The sequence below is a fragment of the Tympanuchus pallidicinctus genome, unplaced genomic scaffold (assembly GCF_026119805.1).
Source record: "Tympanuchus pallidicinctus isolate F22 unplaced genomic scaffold, pur_lepc_1.0 scaffold20, whole genome shotgun sequence".
NCBI classification, from domain to species: domain Eukaryota; kingdom Metazoa; phylum Chordata; class Aves; order Galliformes; family Phasianidae; genus Tympanuchus; species Tympanuchus pallidicinctus.
Genome location: NW_026294722.1, coordinates 8,005,624 through 8,024,906, shown reverse-complemented (window position 1 = coordinate 8,024,906; position 19,283 = coordinate 8,005,624). Strand labels below are relative to the sequence as shown.

Genomic DNA, 19,283 nt, shown 5'->3' with positions numbered 1-19,283 from the left:
GACTGTGACCAGTGATGATGAGATAATCAAATTAAAACCAGCAAGAAGAGATGTGCTAAGAAGTGAGTTTAATGGCCATTGAAAAACTCATCCATCAGTCAGATGATCACTAAAGTTTGGTATTATGTAGTCATGTCCTTTAATCTGCTCATAAGGAGCTACTAATATGAGATCTTCTCTCTCATTACTGCCTCTCTTTTTGCCCTTAATTCACATAGTTCCCAGAATCTACCTTCTAATAATAAAATGTAGGCTTTGTATGAAACGTTGCTTTACTGAAATACATCTTCTGGGTTTCAGGAAAAGCGGTTTCCAATGATGATGATGTTCAGAAAGCTGATGTGTCTTCCACAGGTCAAGGAGTTATTGATAAGGACTCCTTGGGACCTCTTTTACTACAGGCAAGTGCAAATTAGAACTTAGTAAATCCCAAGGGAAAATAAATACTTAGAGCAGCTGAAACTACTACAATAGAGCCTGCAATCCTATAGTGAAATAGTATAAAAGAACATTTTATCTCTGACCCTTTCAGACATAGTTTTGTATAACAATTTGAAAGGATCAGAATTAAAATCCATTTTGTTTTCTTAATTTCACTGAAATGGTCTGTGGAAGGGAAGAATAGAATAGCCTTTGGCTTTTTCTCATATTCTAGTTCTTTACTTTCTCTAGCAGTCATTAGTAAATTACTACTAAAGATGTGCTTAGCAATATGAGGAATATTGTTTTCTTTGCTTTGAGAGTTAGCTGTCTAAATAAATCAATGAGATTTTATGAGGAGTAGGGATCTGCGATGTGTATTGCTGCTTTTATTTCTGAAACATGGAGCACATTCACCCACTGCTATCAAGTAAGCTAATCTAATAACTGACAAAAAGCAAAATAAATAAATAAATATTTAAACATAGCAGATATTTTTTTCCTTTTGCCAAAAAAGTCAGTCCCATGAAGTGCATCTAAAAGACACTTTTGAAACTTTTAAAAAATAAAACTGGAATTTTCTTTCATTTAAGAAAATACACTATTTTCACCACTTGTTCTACTACATTTCTTCTTATTTCAATTTGCCAGCTATACAAACAATGTTATCAATTCATTATCTTGTTTCCAGATAAAGAAGGAATAAAATAAGAAGGCTGGTTATCACTGTGACAAATCTCAGTTGAATAACAAATGAGCAGATTTGGGATATTGAAATCATTCCTTAACACATTCCATTTTCTGTGCAGAAAAGTGTGACAACTCATTTCTACTTTTGAAAATAAAAGCATGTATTATGACTTGGCATTTAGCACCCACGAAGTTTTTAAACTAAATTATATTCAGAATTATGCAGTCTCATATGCTGTGTTGCTATTTAGGCATTGGACGGTTTCCTGTTCGTTGTCAATCGAGATGGGAACATAGTATTTGTGTCAGAAAATGTCACACAGTATTTGCAATATAAACAGGAAGATTTGGTTAATACAAGTGTCTATGCTATCTTGCATGAAGAGGACCGGAAGGACTTCCTTAAAAACTTACCTAAATCTTCAGGTAATGAAAGTTGACATACTGCCTGTTATCAAGCTGTTTGCAAACAGTCAGAAGAGGAAGAACACCAAACCAATTTGTGATGGATGACCTTACAAAACAAATTACTTTTACAAAGGAAATTTGACTTCAGAAGTGTATTAATCTTGAGAAGTACAGTATGCTCTCACTAAAGCACACCACTAGAAATAAATGTGCTGGAAATTAACACTGTACTTTAGCCTTTGCAGTTTGTTTACGTGTACCTTCAAACAAGGGTTCTAAAGGAACGTGTTCTGTAAAACTACATGACTAGCTGAGGGAACTGCTTGTTTTTTAAATATGGCTTCTTAAGAAATGACTTTTCAGCCTTCCTTTAAGTAATACTGCAATCATCATGTTAGGAAATGAATTTAACTTGATGTGCACTCCTACTATTCCCAACTTATAGAACTGATTGTATACTCAGAAAGCATCTTACAATTCTTTAACATCTCTAATCTAGCAGCAAGTTACCTAAATTAAGACAAATTGGTTATGAATTTTATCTGAAAATCATTATGAATTCTTACTGTGTTCTTCCAAGTTAATGGAGTCGCTTGGACCAATGACACACCTAGACAGAAGAGTCATACGTTTAATTGTCGGATGATGGTGAAAACTCCCCATGATCTTTTGGAAGATGTAGGCAGCCACCAGGATACACGCCAGAGATATGAAACAATGCAGTGCTTTGCTTTATCTCAGCCAAGAGCTATAATGGAAGAGGGGGAAGGTAGGAAATTTTGTGCAATTGCTGTGCAGAAATGAAATCTCTGAGTAGAGCTTTTTGTTACTTGGTGCTATGATGAAATATGTAGTTTATGCAGTCCCTTTTTTGAATGAATTAGAAACAATGCAAGAAGCTAAATTCTCATTGTTTATGTACCTCTATTAAACAGTGCAAGCTTCTTCAGCTATTTCATAAGGTTATATTACAGAATAAAACAGGAGAGAAAATGGAAAAAAAAAATTCTTTTTAAATACAGATTTACAGTCCTGTATGATTTGTGTGGCACGTCGCATCGCAACTGCAGAAAGAGTGTTTTCAACAAATCCAGAGAGCTTCATTACCAGACATGATCTTTCAGGTGAGAAATGTGTTCAAGATGAAGGTATTAAGGTAACTTTTTTGTCCATGTGCTCTTGGTTTGTATAAATGAAGTATGTAAACTACTTGTTTATCTGTAGTAATTAGCAGAATTCATAACAAGATTCCTAGCTGTTTTGTGCAATATACTGTTGTTGGCAGTGAAGTGCAATGACAGAAGTGGGACACATTTTTTTCTATATGCTAGTATGGCTTTGTTTGGCAAGTTGGTATAAAACATTACTTGTTTCTTTACTTGGCAGCATTTTGAAGTGTTTTTGTTATGCTTTTATTCACACATAAGAAATATTTAAGATCATAATTGAAAGTAATGAGTGTTGTTTAGAGTGTTTGTATGTTTCTGCAGTTGGTGAGCTAATGTTTATGGTGTTTACATTGATGTACTTGGATCATCTATATGGGGATTTTTCAGATTTTAGATTTACTTTTAAGGTGTTTGTTTGTGCATGTAGCTGGTTAGTATTTTTGAGAATTTTACAGTCTGGGCATCCCTTGGCTGCCTGTAACCAGAGACAAAGTTGCTGTATGTTTTCTAGAAGCTCTGACATTAACCAGATGTTTGAACTTCCTCTCTTATCGTTATCTTAATCCCCTTGAACACTGATATTTTAACAAGCAGCAGTATACTCTCGTATAGCAGATTATTCATAAGTGTAACGTTTTTATACTCAAAGTTTGGTGTTAGGCTGAGAAATTCAAATGGTGACATTGGAGCCTTTATACAAAATGATTGGTGTAGTCATAAAGATTTCATATTGCATATTTTCTTTTCTGCAACAGGCAAACTTGTCAACATTGACACAAACTCATTACGATCTTCCATGAGACCTGGCTTTGAGGATACAATTCGCCGGTGTATTCAGAGGTTCTTATGCCATAATGATGGACAGTCATGGTCCAACAAACGCCACTATCATGAAGGTGAAAATCTGCAGTGTTTGTCCTTACTGCTTCTCTCAGTGGCTGCATTTTGTTTTTGTTTTTGTTTTTTTGTTTTGTTTTTTCTGAAAAACAAAAAGTCTAAAATTCTGCCTATCTCCATTTTTTTTCCATATTTTTAGTTACCCTTTTTGTTGTGAACACCTATGTGCAGCCTGAAGAAGGATGACTTCCTGAGAAACAGGAATTCTGACAGAAGTTACTCTGTTTCTGGTTTTCTAATGTGCCTGTGTTGATAGTTTTCCTGGTACTTCATTGAAAATCTATGTAGTGCATATTAGCAATTTTTGTGCTTTTAAATATGAATGATTCTCTGTATTCCCTTCACAGCTTATACACAAGGCCATGCTGAAACACCATTGTATCGCTTTTCCTTAGCGGATGGGACTATAGTGACAGCACAAACAAAGAGTAAAGTGTTTAGAAATCCAGTAACTAATGACCGCCATGGATTTGTCTCCACCCACTTTCTTCAAAGGTGAAATCATTGGTGTCTGTTTGTCATCTAAATGTCATAGCTTTTAAAAATACAACTGATGTTGAAGATACCTGGAAAAAGACTGAGCCAAAATATTTTAATTACAACTCAAACTGAAAAAGAATGTTTGGGAAGCAAGAGTTGCAAATAAATGTGTCAATCTAAGATTTTGTTCAACAGCCTCTGAACTTACCTGTGTGACAGAATGACAGTCCCAGTCAAAAGAGAGGTTTTTTCCCCTGTTTCTCTGTGAAGCTTGTGGTTGAGTTCATTATTTTTGGGAGTTAACATATATAACGATTAAGGGGAAATAGAAATGCTTAGTTACATGCTTTATCTTTCTGTTTTTAATTGCACTCCAGTTGAAAACTCAGCCCACCCCATCAGATGCATTACTGATGATTCATATGTACCTTAAATAGCGCTTCCTGTGACCTTTTCTTGTTGATTGCAAGAGTAACTGAAATGCCACTCTCTGGGGGGAGTTTCTCTGCTTCTGGCAGTAAAATACCTTCAGATGCTGAAAAATGAGTAGTTGAGACTCTTCAGGGTATCATTAGCGTGCACAGAATAGTGTCGTGCGTTGACTCAGAAAGGCTGAGTAAAAAAAGGTGTTTTAACTGATAAATCTAACTAATGGCTGATGAAGAAACAGAATGCTTTTACGCTGCGGTGATGATACTGTATATGCTTGTAACTAACTCCATATGAAGGTGTAATGAACGAATGAGTGACATAGTTTAGTTGTGTTTTTGTGGAGATGCTTGAATTCTCATTGGTCTTATAGGAAAAAAAATTATCCTGTTATTCTTTCTTTGAAGCACTTGATTCTGAATAAGATTTGACTTCATTTTCTTGGGGCCTCTGGGGATGTTTTTGAATTTACAGAGAGCAAAATGGATATCGACCAAATCCTAATGCAGTTGGGCAAAACATCAGAACAACAGTGGCTGGAAATACAAATTCTGTTGGTCTTATGAACATGTCACCTGGTCAAGGCATGCCAATGCAGAACAGGAACTACGGCATGGGAGATCCCAGTACAGTGGGTCAGCTGAGTAGCTCTCGATATGGAGGCCCTGGTAATATGGGACCAGTGAACTCTGCACCAGGAATGCAATCTTCTGCTTATCAGAGCAACAGTTATGGGTTGAATATAAGTAGCCCACCACATGGTAGTCCTGGTTTAACTTCCAACCAACAGAATCTAATGATATCTACTAGGAATCGCGGGAGTCCAAAAATGAATTCACACCAATTTTCTCCAGTTACAGGTATTTTATTTTTACTATAAATAATTTTTTAAAGCTTTCTTTTCTCACTTTTATGTGCATTCCATTTGTCATCCTTTTTAACAATTCTGTGACACGTTACATAGATTTAGTATAGCTAATTTTGTGGTAAAAATTTATTTTTAAGAACTTAACCCAGTGTGGCAGTCACACATAATACTGAAGTAAAGGTAGATACAAAAAGTGCTGTAATCTAATAAGTTTGATCTCTATCTTGTGATACAGGTATGCACTCTCCAATGGGATCTGCCAGCAACACCAGCAACAGCACTTTCTCTAGCAGTTCTCTTAGTGCTCTTCAAGCCATTAGTGAGGGGGTTGGAACTTCCCTTCTATCAACGCTTTCTTCACCAGGTCCAAAATTGGATAGTTCTCCAAATGTGAGCATAGCTCAGCAAAATAAAGTAAATAACCAGGACTCCAAAAGCCCTTCAGGCTTGTATTGTGAACAAAGTCAAGTGGAAAGTTCCATCTGCCAATCAAACAGCAGGGATGTCCTTAGTGAAAAAGATAGTAAAGAGGGAAGTCTGGATGCGTCTGAAAGTCAGAGAGGACAATCTGAAAGCAAAGGGCATAAAAAGCTGCTTCAGCTACTCACATGCTCTTCAGATGAAAGAGGACATTCTGCAGCATCAAATTCACCTTTGGACTCTAACTGTAAGGAATCTTCTACCAATGTTACCAGTCCTTCAGGAGTTTCCTCATCAACATCTGGAGGGGTGTCTTCCTCCTCAAATGTGCATGGGTCACTGCTGCAAGAGAAGCATAGGATTTTACATAAATTGTTGCAAAATGGTAATTCCCCTGCAGAGGTTGCCAAAATAACAGCTGAAGCTACTGGTAAAGACACATATCATGACACCAGTAATACAGTCCCGTGTGGAGAAGGTACAGTCAAGCAGGAACAACTGAGCCCAAAGAAGAAAGAAAACAATGCTTTACTAAGATACCTGTTAGATAAAGATGATGTTAAGGATCCGCTTTCCAAGGAGTTAAAGCCAAAAGTGGAAAATGTGGATAATAAAATGGGACAGTGCAGTAGTTCTACTATTCCTACTTCCAGTCAAGAAAAGGAGATGAAAATAAAATCAGAACCAACAGAAGAGGTACTGTGTAATGTAATGTGAACAAGGCAGTATTTTCACATTGCAGTGAATGGTAAAAGGACAACGTATGCATGTGTAAACGTTTCCATTAGAGGTGTTTGCAAATGGTGGGAAAGGACATGCTGAGGTTTTATTGTAACTGAGAAAGCACAGATAGAACTATGGGATATATATGTAGCAAACGTGCTGTACTGTGGTCCTGGAGTAATGTAAACTTTAAGTTATGGTACGATTAAGGTAGTATGCATTTACAAATCCTTATGTAAAATGAAATCTTTAGCAGATTCTCATTGCATGTGCTTATCTTTATGGCTTATTAGGAAATGGAGCTGTTAACTGCCTCCACAATTAGCTGGCAATGCAATAGCAAAAGGCAGAACCAGCAGACATTACATAATTTCAGTTTGAAAATGCAAGCAATGCACAAAAGCTTGTAATGCTTAAAATAGAAATAAGTTGGTTGCAGTTCATTCACTTGTTCTAGTACTTTTTTCCTTAAATGAGAGAAAATGTTTCAAATAAGTATAAGTTAAAAAATATCTACGTATTTGTTTCAATATATTTACTGCAGTTTTTATATTCAAAAATGTTCTTATTTATCTGTGCTTCCAATTGCTTCTCGTTGTCAAAAATAAATGAACAAAATCTAAAAAATAAGCTAATTGATATTAGAAGATCTTTGGAAATTGGGAGGAATCTTAAGGTAGTGCCAGTGAATTAAAAGATTGTACAGTCATTTAAGATGAGTGAGTAACTAAATAAAAGCTGAAGGATATCTGTGCAATAATAAATAACCTTTGTTATTTTACTGCTTCTTTTTCAGATGAGTGGAGACTTGGATAATTTGGATGCAATTTTAGGGGATCTGACTAGTTCAGACTTTTATAATAATGCTATGTCTACAAGTGGAAGTAACTTTGGAACAAAGCAAGCATTATTTCAAGGAAATGCTCCACTGAGTAAGGAATTTCATTTAAAATCACTTTGTTTTAAAACTGGGGCTTTCTTCTTACCTGATGTAAACATAATGCATCTTCAGTTCCTTAGAGAATGCATTCTGATCTGCTGTATCTTCATGGACAAACAGAACGCAAAATAGCAGCACTTAACTTTATTCACTGTGTATGTTGTAGGTAACTTCAGTTCCTGATGATGTGGTTTTTTTTCAGGGATTGTGTAATGGATTTCTCAGAGGCAAGACATCAGGAAAAATGTTTTGTCAATTGTAAATTGAAATAGAGTTTGTGTTCCCTGCAGATGTAGGGAAATAATATGGGATTGATGGCAAGCCTTTGATTTCTCATTCATTCGATATGAAAACATCTTGTGACCTGCAAATCTTAATCAGTAATCTGTGACATTGAAAGGAATGATCCATTGTAATAGGAAGCTGAATAATAGAGTGGATTAACCTTGCTGAGAGACCAGTATCACTACAGTTGTCAGTTACTTTTTTAACATTGGTCATCTCTTGATTATATGGGGTCGTAGTTTGCTTGAGGTAACTGAAGGAGGTGGATCGTGAAATAATGAAAAATGTGAAATCGAGTGTAAGTACATCTAGGGCCACTGATACTGCTGGCTGTGGAGCACACTGATCTCACTAATAAGTCCACATAGTGTGAAGAGCTCAAAGCCATACTGCTTCTGGATTGCATCTGATTCAAACAAGGAGCTGTTTGCCTTGTTTCTGTCTCCATGTCAGTTATCCAAAGGCTGGTCGAGTCTACTCATGTGCATTAATGTGTCTGTAATATTAGTGTATTTCAGAATGATAGAAACATGATTCATTGTGGAAAGTAAATTAAAATGAACTTTTTAATGTCAAGGGCCAAAAGGAGTTGCATTTGGTTTTGCCTGTACAATATCTTAAGTATGTATTCAAAGAGTGATATGGGCAATGAGAATATAAGCAGAATAGCTATTCTTGGCTTGTTTAAGGTCAAAAATACATACCTGTAAGTAGATACAATTTATGTAAGTTGCTAATAGTTCTTTCTGTTCAAAATATATAATTCTTTAGCAGGTATGAGGAGTCCTCAGTCTGTGCAGACAGCCCGTCCGCCTTTCAACAGAGCCATGTCTTTAGACAGCCCTGTGGGCTCAGGTGCTTCAGTGAGGAATGTCAATGCATTCTCCATGTTACAAAAGCAAAACTTGATGGGTGGAAGTCCAAGGATGACTGAAAACCAGGAAAGCTTTGGAGCAAATATTGGTTTGTTGACTATACAAGTAATTTGTATTGTAAAAGAAAAAGCTTTAAAGTTAAGAACATTACAAGATTATAGTATGAGGAAGAAGATTATAGTATCTGGAAGAAGAAACATTAAAGAATATTTCTTAATCAGCATATAAATACTTCTCAATATTATCCCTAGTTAAAATTGTAATAATGCAGCTGTTTATTATCTGTATATCATTACCAGTACTTTACTGTTACTTAATAGTTAAATGATTTTGGGCTATTATGAGTTTTTAATTTAATTTATGCTTTTGATATATAAAAGCAAGAATAAGAAAAATAATGCCAGTCAATCATTAACATTTTAAAATATATTTAGATCAATATAAAGGTTTGATTATTTTAAACACGGCACGGTAAGCTTTAATTGCTTTTGTAGATGTTAGGTGAATTGCATTGTCATTGAAAGGTGTCCTTGCTGGTAAAACAAAACAAAACAAAACAAAAAAAAAAAAAAAGGAGCAAACATAAAAAGGCATAAAATCCAGTTAATTATAAAACAAAAGCACATTGTACATTCTCAGTGAAAAAACATCATTTTTTTCACTTTTCATTATAGCAAGTACTCCCAACAGGAGTGTATCTATGAATCAACATCAATCAGGGGACTGGGGTTTGCCAAACTCGAAGGTTAACAGATTGGAACCTACAAGTTCTGCTTCCATGTTGAGACAAGGAGCTGAGTTCAGTGCATCCCTTCCCAGACCCACAGTGGGTGGCTCTATGCCTGGGCTGCCCATCCGTTCTAACAGCATCCCTGGGACAAGACCAATGCTACAACAGCAAATGATGCATATGAGTAAGTTCTTGACTTTTTCCTGGATACTTTGCACTGTCTCAGTTTCTTTAGCAAGGCATTCATCATCAAAATCTTTTTGCTTTGATACAGTTGTAGCTTCTCATCTGAAGACTGTACTTACTGAGGTTAAGATTATGGGTCTCCCCTAACTGGGGCATTGGTGTTATTTTCTGGTGTTCAATTTCATATAGAGATTATTCAAGCTGATTTTACAGATCTTTTTTGGATAATTTATTTTTTTAATTTCTTTATTGTAGTACTTCTCTCATAAAGTCCCAGAACTAGATGCCTTTTGTGATTTAGATGAAGATATTAGTATTTTGATCAAATTAATTAATTGCACTACCTAGTTAGTTTAATAATCTTTAACAGAAATGTTTTTTTGCTATGAACTTGTTAGTGATGAGGATTGTTTTTTGTAAAGCTTTTTCTTGAGATTTTCAAAACTCATCTCACATGGATTGTCCAAATTTCATGTGAAACTACTTTGGAAATTCAGGTACTCATTTAAGTACTCATATTCAAATCTTTGGTCTCTCGTATTTGTGAAGTCATCTTAAGTGTCAATTTATATATGTGTATGCACTTTGAAATATGCTACTGGAAGGCTCTTGAAGCTGCTTCACTATTTGTGTGATCATCCACAGTGCTTTGTGTGAACACTGGAGAGCAAGGTGGCACCTTTTGCTTTAAAAACAACTGTTTTACATTACAGGGTCAAATGAGATTAACATTGGTATGGGGGGGAATCCTTACGGACAGCCAGGGCCAGTCAGCCAGCCAGGATCGTGGCCTGACAACATGCTGTCCATGGAGCAAGCATCACGGGGTTTACAAAACAGGTAGAATTAATGAAAGTTTTTAAAAAGTTTGACTGTGACTGTTCACTGTTTATCAAGAGCACTTAAGACCTGGAAAAAAATCAATGCAGTATATACAGAGGGGGTAAAGAAAGTCAAAATGTGTCTCCAGCTTTGCTTCTTCTCTATCACCAAATGGATGGTTATTGTTTAAACCAGCTGCACAAAAGGCAGTCCTAACAAAATCAGTCAATCCTTGAGTTGAGAGGCAGGGAGAAAAGAGTTGGGAAAATCTGAAATTGTCTTCTTTGCACCTGCAGAAGCTAATATTTAGATGCGAGGAGAAAACAAAATTTATGTCTATTCAAGGCTAGCTGGCAGTTGCCTGGGCATTTCAGGACCTAAATTTGGGCCCTAAGTTCTTCAGTCTTCTGGGTGATTATAGTACTTATTGCCAATATGTACATAAATAATGTACTGTATGAAAGCTAAGCAAATGCCTTTGCAGTCCATCATGGTTGCATTTTTTTAAATATTTATAGACAATTAGCGAGAAACTCTTTGGATGATCTCTTAAGTGCAACACCCAGTGTGGAAGGCCAGAATGATGAAAGGGCTCTTTTGGATCAGCTGCACACATTGCTGAGCAATACGGATGTCACAAGCCTGGAAGAAATTGACAGAGCTCTAGGAATTCCTGATCTTGTAAACCAAGTAAGAAGGAAGAGATCCTGGTCACTTTTCTCTTTTCCAAAAGCCTGTGATATTTTGGTTCTTGGGGAGGGGGGGGGGGGAAAGAAATGAAGAGAGCCTCCTCATCTCCTCATTTACATGTGTGGCTTCACTTTCTTGTGTCCATTTTTCTGAATCTTTGGAAACGTTTCTTCTGAGTAATGTTTCTCATTGGAGAACTTCAGTACTGATTAAACTTCTTTTGAGTTAAATAAGTAAATGAAATGGTATCCTCTTATCTATGTTCATTATCATTTGCCTTGGTATATAGTTTTTTAGAATGTTTTCAGGTAGTGTAAACCATTGCAATCTGTAAGCAGAGAATGAGTTAGGTTTCCTTAATATAACTGAGCTGGGACTGAAATGTTTCACTGGCAGTTAACAAATAGAATATTTCTCTCTCTTTCAATTTCAGCTTGAATTTGCATGACTAGCAAATAGGAAAAAAGAAATTCTGTTCAGTACTTTGGAATTCACTGGAAAACACAAAATCATGATTTAAACTGCAGTTTAAAAGAGCAGAAGGCTTTTATAATGATACTGATCTGCTTATGCAAGCACTGATCAGCAGAAATGATTTTCAAGTAAATTATTAATAGTCACTTGTGCTTTTCACTTGCCCAGAGACAAATGTGATAGCAATCTGCTTATGCTGTTTTCTACTCAAGAAAGGACTGGGTTTTGTATGATGCATTAGTTACGTTGTTTCTTTAGCAATTCATACTTTGACAGTGTTTTCAATAGCAATATATGTTTTATCTCTCTTAAAGGGGCAAACTTTGGAACCCAAGCAAGATTCATTTCAAGGTCAGGAATCCGCAGTGATGATTGACCAAAAGCCTTCTTTGTATGGTCAGCCCTACCAAGGGCAGGGCACAGCCTTGCCAGGAGGCTTTAATAGCATCCAGGGACAGCAGCCATCCTTTAATTCCGTGATGAATCAGATGAGCCAACAAAACAATTTTCCACTTCAAAGTATGCATCCCAGAGCAAATGCAATGAGACCTCGGACCAATACACCAAAGCAGCTCCGCATGCAGCTCCAGCAGAGGCTTCAGGGGCAGCAGGTAATCTTTTCCTGCTTCTACTTTTCTGTCTTCTTTCAGAACGAGGTGTGCACTAACCTGTATTGCTTCAGGAATATAGAAGTTGGCACAACAGCAGGTGATTCTAAGAATGGAACTTTTATTTTAACAGTGCTTTTCACATTTTCTGCCCAATACCTGTAGATGTGAAAGAACCTTTATTAGGACAAGTATTTATCTTTCATCCACCTCACTACAGATTTAATTGATTCTGGCAGCAGAGCAAGTTTTTGCTAATTAAAACAGTAATCTTGTAGTGCATAGATCTGGATGATCTCAATGTCCATGCTAAAATTTAGTTTTTCTTCTGAAACTCCCTGAATATGATTTTAGTATGGAATATACTGCTGAATGGAAAGAAGTACTGTGGCCATTGGGAAATGCTCTTGGATGTGGTGAAGGTTTAGATAATGGAAAATTTATAAATAAAACTCAGGGAACAGAGAGTGCTGTGTGACATTGAATGGCAAGGTTAAATCCTTGGGAAATAGTGTGTTCTGTCTTGACTGTTCCATTACACTAATTCAAGCTGCATGCAATTGCAGTATTGTGAGGGAGATGGAAGGAGACAGAAACATACCAGCAGCTGTGCTTAAAATACTAACCTTCTGTCCATAATGTGATTGGGAACAAAGAGATGGTGTGCTTTATATTTGTTCTTAAAAAGTGCTAATTTGAAGAGAAAAATAAAGCCCCTAAGAGCTGTACTGTTTGAATGGGGTTTTTTTGTATGTCTGTTTTGAGCTTAATAATAAATAGCTGGGTGTTTAATGTGTATCCAACAAAGAAAAATTAACCACTGTTCTTTAATCAAGAGGTGGGTAAAGTGGTTGCCAGTATTTTGAGCAGGTACTGGTGCTTTCAAACTAACACTGCTAAAATATCTTTTTCTAAGTTTATGAATCAAACCCGTCAAGCGCTTGAAATGAAAATGGAAAATGCGGGCAGTAGTAATAGCTCAGTGATGAGACCAGTGATGCAGCCACAGGTGGGAACACAGGTAAGTAAGTGTTACACCGGCCATTTCTGCAACAGTCATTTTTGTACAGACACATCTTTCACAGAGCATGGGTCTTACTTTTCTTGGTATGACAGCATTATTTTTTCTTTTTTTCCTTCCCATCTATAATGATAAAAAAGATGAGTTCTCTCATTTTCTTATTCATGAGACTTGAGGGGTTTGTTCATTGCTCCATGCTGTCAGTGCAGTGTGCTAGTCTTTTCCATGTAGGAAATAGCAGACTACTGCATCACCTGTTAAGTACTTACAACAACTTAATGCCTTAGTCTTATATTTTGATAATTTTTTACTAGCAGTGGATTTATTAACTTTCTGCGTTGGTAACAGTTACACTACGTCTCAGAGTGTGAGCATAGTGGTTGACTGCAACTTGTTTTGAAAAAAAATTTCTAATATGATTTTTCTTTTCTTTGGGCATTAGCAGCAAGGTTTTCTTAATGCTCAAATGGTGGCTCAGCGTAACAGGGAGCTAATAAGTCATCATTTTAGACAACAGAGGATGGCAATGATGATGCAGCAGCAACAACCTCAGGCCTTCAGTCCACCACCGAATGTGACTGCCTCAGGAAGCATAGATAGTGGTCTGACTGGCCCTCCAATGGCTCAAGTTCCTCCACAGCAATTCTCCTATCCACCTAATTATGGTACAAGTACTAATAACAGATTTTTTTTTTATGTCTGTCTGGTGTTCTCTTCCCTTTTATTATTAATCCAAATTGACTAAATTCTGATCATTCTGAAAAATTGAAAATACTCTACAAAATAGGTTATTTTTTTTCCCCTCCTGTAAGAAAATACACTGAGAGTGCTAAGTAATTGATGGGAATTTTTCTTTGTCTTATTAGGAATAAGCCAACAGCCTGACCCTGCGTATGGCAGAGTATCAAGCCCTCCCAATCCAATGATAGCATCAAGAATTGGACCTTCCCAGAATCCTATGATGCAGCATCCTCAGACAGCACCCATGTACCAGTCTCCTGAGATGAAGGGCTGGCCGTCGGGGAGCATGGCCAGGAGCAGGTGAACTGTGCAGCTGTTGCTCAAAAACTGTCTTTCATTTTGCCCAGAGAAACATTGTTAAATTGTTTTAGGAAGAGGATCTAGAAGAGGGAAATATAATGGTATTTCTAACATCTGTATTGTCCTTGATCCTGCTCTGGTTTTTGAAATCAACAGATTAAATGTATCCAGCTCCATTTGTTTGTATTGGATCTCTGCAGCAGCTGGAAACAACATTCATTCATTGTATACTGGAAAAATAACTTGTGGAAAATGTGGTGGTACAGAATAGTGTTAAGAGTGTACAGTACAGCCTTAAGGTGCAAGAGGAAATGTGTGCACATACTTCTGCATGTATTTAAAAATTTGGAATTTCTCTTTGGAGGGGAACTTGTATTTCTATGTTAAATAGACTAAGCAGAAAGAAGTACAGCAATAGTTTTAGGCTTCTGTTGGTAGCAGTTCTTTCATTTGTGGGCAGCTGGAGCAGGGACTGTAATACAACGATGAGTAAACTTCTTGAAATGTAATGTTGACGTTTTGTGTTTCAGTTCTTTCCCACAACAGCAGTTCAGCCATCAAGGTAATCCTGCAACATACAGTATGATGCACATGAATGGCAGCAGTGGCCACATTGGGCAGATGAACATCAGCACTGTGCCTATGTCAGGGATGCCTATGGGTCCGGACCAGGTAAGTCGTACATAAGGAGGAGTGATGAACTGCTGACTCTTTTCCAATTGAGAATGATATACTGAAGTCATTCCTCTGGCACAATTCTGTTCTGTTTGCCTTTATGTCTGTGGACTTGCAAGTTGTGTGTCCCAAGGAATATGTTATTTCTTGTGATATTGTAATCAAATCCATGATAAACCTAAGCAGCAGTGCTAAGTTGTTATCTTTGAAGTATCACAGATAGGATCAAAGTTTAAACTGCACAAAGGACTGCAACAAAGGGAGCCTGGAGAAACCCAGAAAGCAGAACACAGGGATTGTGAAAGGCAACTTGAGGAATGAAGATGAGTTGGACTAAGAACCCTCCCTGGTAGTACAGTATTTTCTAGAAGCTGCTTGTGATGATGCTCACTCTTACACTACCTGAGAATACTTTATGTGTGCATAGCAAGACACTGGAAAATTTAGGCCACATATTTAATGGAAAAGTGAGCTTATATTGAAAAGAAGGGTGAAGTACAAAAAAAAACTTTTGCTGTAATTTTTCCACAAAATACCAAGGAATGGGCAATGTAAGATTGAGATATAAGATAAGCTACACCAGGACCTTGTGAAATTTTGTGATGAGGTACCTGGGGAAGTGGCTGAAGTAACCTGAGGACTTCTGCAAGACAAATAAGGGATGAGAGGCCTTACCCTTATAAAGAGGGGAAAAGGACTGAGCAATGTCGGATTTTCCACAGCCACATCACAGCAGTCATATCAGTGAAGATAAGCAAAGAATGTGTGTAGGGAGTTCTGGGACAGCATTTCTTTTCTACACATTTATTTAAAAAATGGAAAACTATAACACTGTTCTGCTTAAAAACTGACTATCAGTACTTTCCTTTTCAAAATGCAACACGTTAGCCAGCTCTTCCAGCAAAGGTTGTTTTAATTTTCTCTGATGAAGCCCTTTTCCTTTCTTCAACAGAAATACTGCTGACACCTGCAGCTGGATCTCCAACCAAGAGTGCGCGGAGCATTACAAAGATGCACTGGTGTTACAGAGGAGAGTTCCGCATTCTTCGTGGCAACGGTCCTGGCCTTATGGAAGTGATTTTTCCTGCTAATCACTGCGATGTCCTAAGTTATTTCACTGAGGAAGAAACAGACTTTTTTAGTAGAAGCAGTCTGTATTACTGTATATTGTGTTGTACAAAAAAGGTCATAAATATTTTTGGCGCTCTGCCTCTAGAAATGTGAATTTGGCAATGGCGTTTAAGTAAGTATGATGGGTAGAGCCAGCCCTGAAATACCTTGTCTATTTACTGTAGCTATCCAAAGCCCTTCATCTACAGGCAGACAAAAGTGCCTGGAGAAATCACAGCGATAAGAATTTTCTGATTTCTCTCATAAGAATATCTGACAGAGAATGTAGTTCCTAGCCTTGACTCTTTTATATGAATTCCTTAATATAAATGCTGCTTTTAATCCCCTACCCCCCAAGAGTCAGGATTTCCCAGGCAAAGTTATCAGTGCAAAATGAATTGGCACATATTATTCCAAAATCCTGTCAATTGATGCCAAGGGGTAAAATGAGAGGATGATAAATTTAAATTATTTAAATGCAATTGTGACTAATATTTACATATTGATGTGCAGCTGAGTGCACTTTATAGAAGACTATATAATGGATTAATGCAATATCTTTAATAAGGACTTAATATGAAGGTAGGGTGTACTCGTGTTCCTTCTCAAACACAATCTCTTAAAAATTATTTGAAAAGACTGCATAGTGTGTTTTCTGTGTGTGGAAATCAGAGCAATAATCTTTCATCATTTTGAAAATAACTCCAGAAAACTCAAGGCAAGGCACTGCAGTCTGAATCAGAATTTTGCAGTCTTTCTCTTTGTGAATAAATTTTGTAAATATGTTCTTTAAGATAATGTATTATATATATGACTTTTGTAGGTCACTAACTCATTTTTGCAGAGTTTGTGAAGCTAAATATTTAACTAAATTGATTTCTGTAAACTCAGCGTAGTTGAGGTCCAAATAGAATACTTTTTTTTAATTAATGACGTTGAAGCTGGGTGACCTTGGCCCACACCTTTCCCGTCTTTGGTCTTCAACACTTCATTTATTTTTACATCTTTAACATGTAGCTTTTTATAAAGACCAGTTGTTCAATGCTTTCTCCACCTGTGAGCACTTTGTTACGCTTATTTTTACATTTGGCAGTTGGACAAAAAGGCTCTGCGTTCTGCGATGTCATGGCGGTCACGTCTTGCTCTGTTACCTTGCCTTTTCAGCTGATGGCTGCAGATTCTGTCTTTTTGGGCAATTTTAATGAACTCTACACGTTCTTCAAAAGAAGCCTCCCTGTTGCAAAATATTTGTTATGGGACATCCGTAAATCTTTCAGGATATTAAGCCACACTTTAACCAAATGTCTGCACCTCATTGGATTGTTCTAATAGTGATGAATGTATTTTTCTGAGCAGGCTTCTCTTGTATTAGTATTTAAGTTTGGTTACAAATTTGTTTGTATTATTTGCTGACAGTTATTTTTTTCCCCTCCTGTTTTGGTTCCTTGAGATGAAGATCCTGTTGCAGTTTCTCTGGTCTCAGGCAGTTACAGTGCATCAAACCTGTACATTTCCATAAGGGACGACCCAGAAATGTTTAAGATACATGGTGCTTTTGCACTGTTGTTCATTGTAGAATGGAAAATTAACTTCCCAAGGAAAAAACAAACAAACAAACACATTTTCAATTGCTTCTTGGTACTGTAAGTGTGAGGTGGTTTTATTTTTTAAGAATAGGCAGTGATCTTCCATTTTAATAGACATAACTTACCTAGAAAAAAACTTTAGAATGTTCCTCCTTAGCATACAGCCAGTTGTGTTCCAAAGAAAATGTAGATTCCATCTATTTTTATGCAACCCTGTCTTTGCAATTAGACCCGAATATATAGTTTTGGGGGAAGTATTTATTTGAAACCTTCAGTCCAATTCCTGTGTGGTTTTTTTAAATGCAGAACTCTTAAAAGGCTGAGGAACTTTTATCATCTTATTTCTTAGGACGTATCTATTTGTTGAGTGAGTGCTGCCTGCTGAAGTCCAAAGGCAACAGGCATTTGCTTTTTGTGTCAAATGGGAGTGGAACAGTCCTTGTATTTTGTAGTTATTCATTATATTGATGGAAACTACAAATCCTGGTTGCTTTCATTAGGTGAGCTCTTAGACTGTGTCCTACTTTATACATTGTGCCCTGTTTTGTTTGTTTTTATGAGCGATTCTGTTTATACATCTGTGTGTAACTGGAACTTGGCCAGTGTTATAAAGGATCATCATTTCTCATCTGTATGTTGAATGTTGGAGCTTTCTCATACAGTACCTACTTGTTTGCTGAATCCAAAGATTTTTAGTTTAAACTTGACTGGGGGGGGGGAGAGGGAGGAAGCATTTTTTTATAATGAATTGATAACATCTTTCTTGGCAACACTGATCCTAAATCCTACATCTACTTCAAAAAGCTTACCAGCTGCAGCAGATGAAACTTACCTTGAAACAAGTCAGCATTTATGTCTCCACCAGTTCTGATTTGGTTCTGCAGCAGCAGATTTTTCTAGTTTGTTTTATGCAACAGAAACAACCATGTAACATTGCTCACCTGTACGAGGGCAGTTAGCTGGTACAGCCACCTCTGATCACTGCTGCACACTGAGCACAGTTTTGCTGCTTGTTTTTCTTGTTCTTTTGATGGCAGAAACTACGTGTTATAAAATTCATATGTAGTACCTTTATCCAATCTAGGTTTAAAATTCTGCTTTTAAATTTAGGAAATCAGGACCACTTTTCAGTTATAAAACAGAACTATTTGAATGTTGTACCAATTAGCACAGATTTTATTTTTGAACTTATGTGCAGACTACCAGGTGATTGAATGATACAGCAAGTATAAAACCATGTTATGTTGAGAGCAATATTTTTAAAAATTCTCAGGAGAAGGCATACAGTATTGAGAATTGCATTTAAGTTTAGTTTACGTTAAGTATTGCTTGAAATATCTGTATCTATGTTGCAGAACAGAAAACCTTGGGAACTGAGTTATAAAAGAGTTGGTTGTAAGGTATTACTGCTCTTCTGATTTTTGTGTTTGGATGTTAATAATAATGTAAATAAAGGTTTCTATTTAAAATCAGAAGTTGGTGACAAAGTGTATTAGCTTTCTAGTACTTTGAGGCTGACGGTTGTATCCTGGTCATAGAAAATCTGCTACTATTAAGAAATAGCTGCAGCTGTTACTGAGGAAAGCTATGGAGTAGCAAATACATACGTATTTTTTTTTCCCAGCTATCTGTAAAAGCTGAGGGAGTAATGACAGCCCCTCTGCCTGTGAGGCCAGTTTAGCAAAGCTGCATGAAACCGACTAGAATTTATCCTTTTCAACTTAAACAGCACCAGC

General features: G+C 36.8%; 1 protein-coding gene across 13 annotated transcripts in view; it reads left to right on the top strand.

Moving 5' to 3' along the window:
• The window catches only part of NCOA3 (nuclear receptor coactivator 3), a 75,819-nt gene extending 56,797 nt beyond the window's left edge, over positions 1-19,022 (top strand). For 10 of the 13 annotated variants that reach the window (XM_052684290.1, XM_052684297.1, XM_052684292.1 and 7 more), the window contains 19 exons: positions 301-401; positions 1,362-1,536; positions 2,099-2,287; positions 2,541-2,642; positions 3,443-3,583; positions 3,932-4,079; positions 4,968-5,353; positions 5,597-6,477; positions 7,301-7,436; positions 8,501-8,692; positions 9,279-9,518; positions 10,234-10,360; positions 10,861-11,032; positions 11,821-12,117; positions 13,031-13,135; positions 13,578-13,800; positions 14,002-14,176; positions 14,707-14,848; positions 15,804-19,022. In XM_052684290.1, the coding sequence (XP_052540250.1) occupies positions 301-401; positions 1,362-1,536; positions 2,099-2,287; positions 2,541-2,642; positions 3,443-3,583; positions 3,932-4,079; positions 4,968-5,353; positions 5,597-6,477; positions 7,301-7,436; positions 8,501-8,692; positions 9,279-9,518; positions 10,234-10,360; positions 10,861-11,032; positions 11,821-12,117; positions 13,031-13,135; positions 13,578-13,800; positions 14,002-14,176; positions 14,707-14,848; positions 15,804-15,815 (3,944 nt within the window). In that variant the 3' untranslated portion in view covers positions 15,816-19,022. The remainder of the gene's footprint in view (positions 1-300; positions 402-1,361; positions 1,537-2,098; positions 2,288-2,540; positions 2,643-3,442; positions 3,584-3,931; positions 4,080-4,967; positions 5,354-5,596; positions 6,478-7,300; positions 7,437-8,500; positions 8,693-9,278; positions 9,519-10,233; positions 10,361-10,860; positions 11,033-11,820; positions 12,118-13,030; positions 13,136-13,577; positions 13,801-14,001; positions 14,177-14,706; positions 14,849-15,803) is intronic. The other 3 variants (XM_052684301.1, XM_052684300.1, XM_052684302.1) reach the window with 3 other exon arrangements.
• The last annotated feature ends 261 nt before the right edge of the window (positions 19,023-19,283 follow it).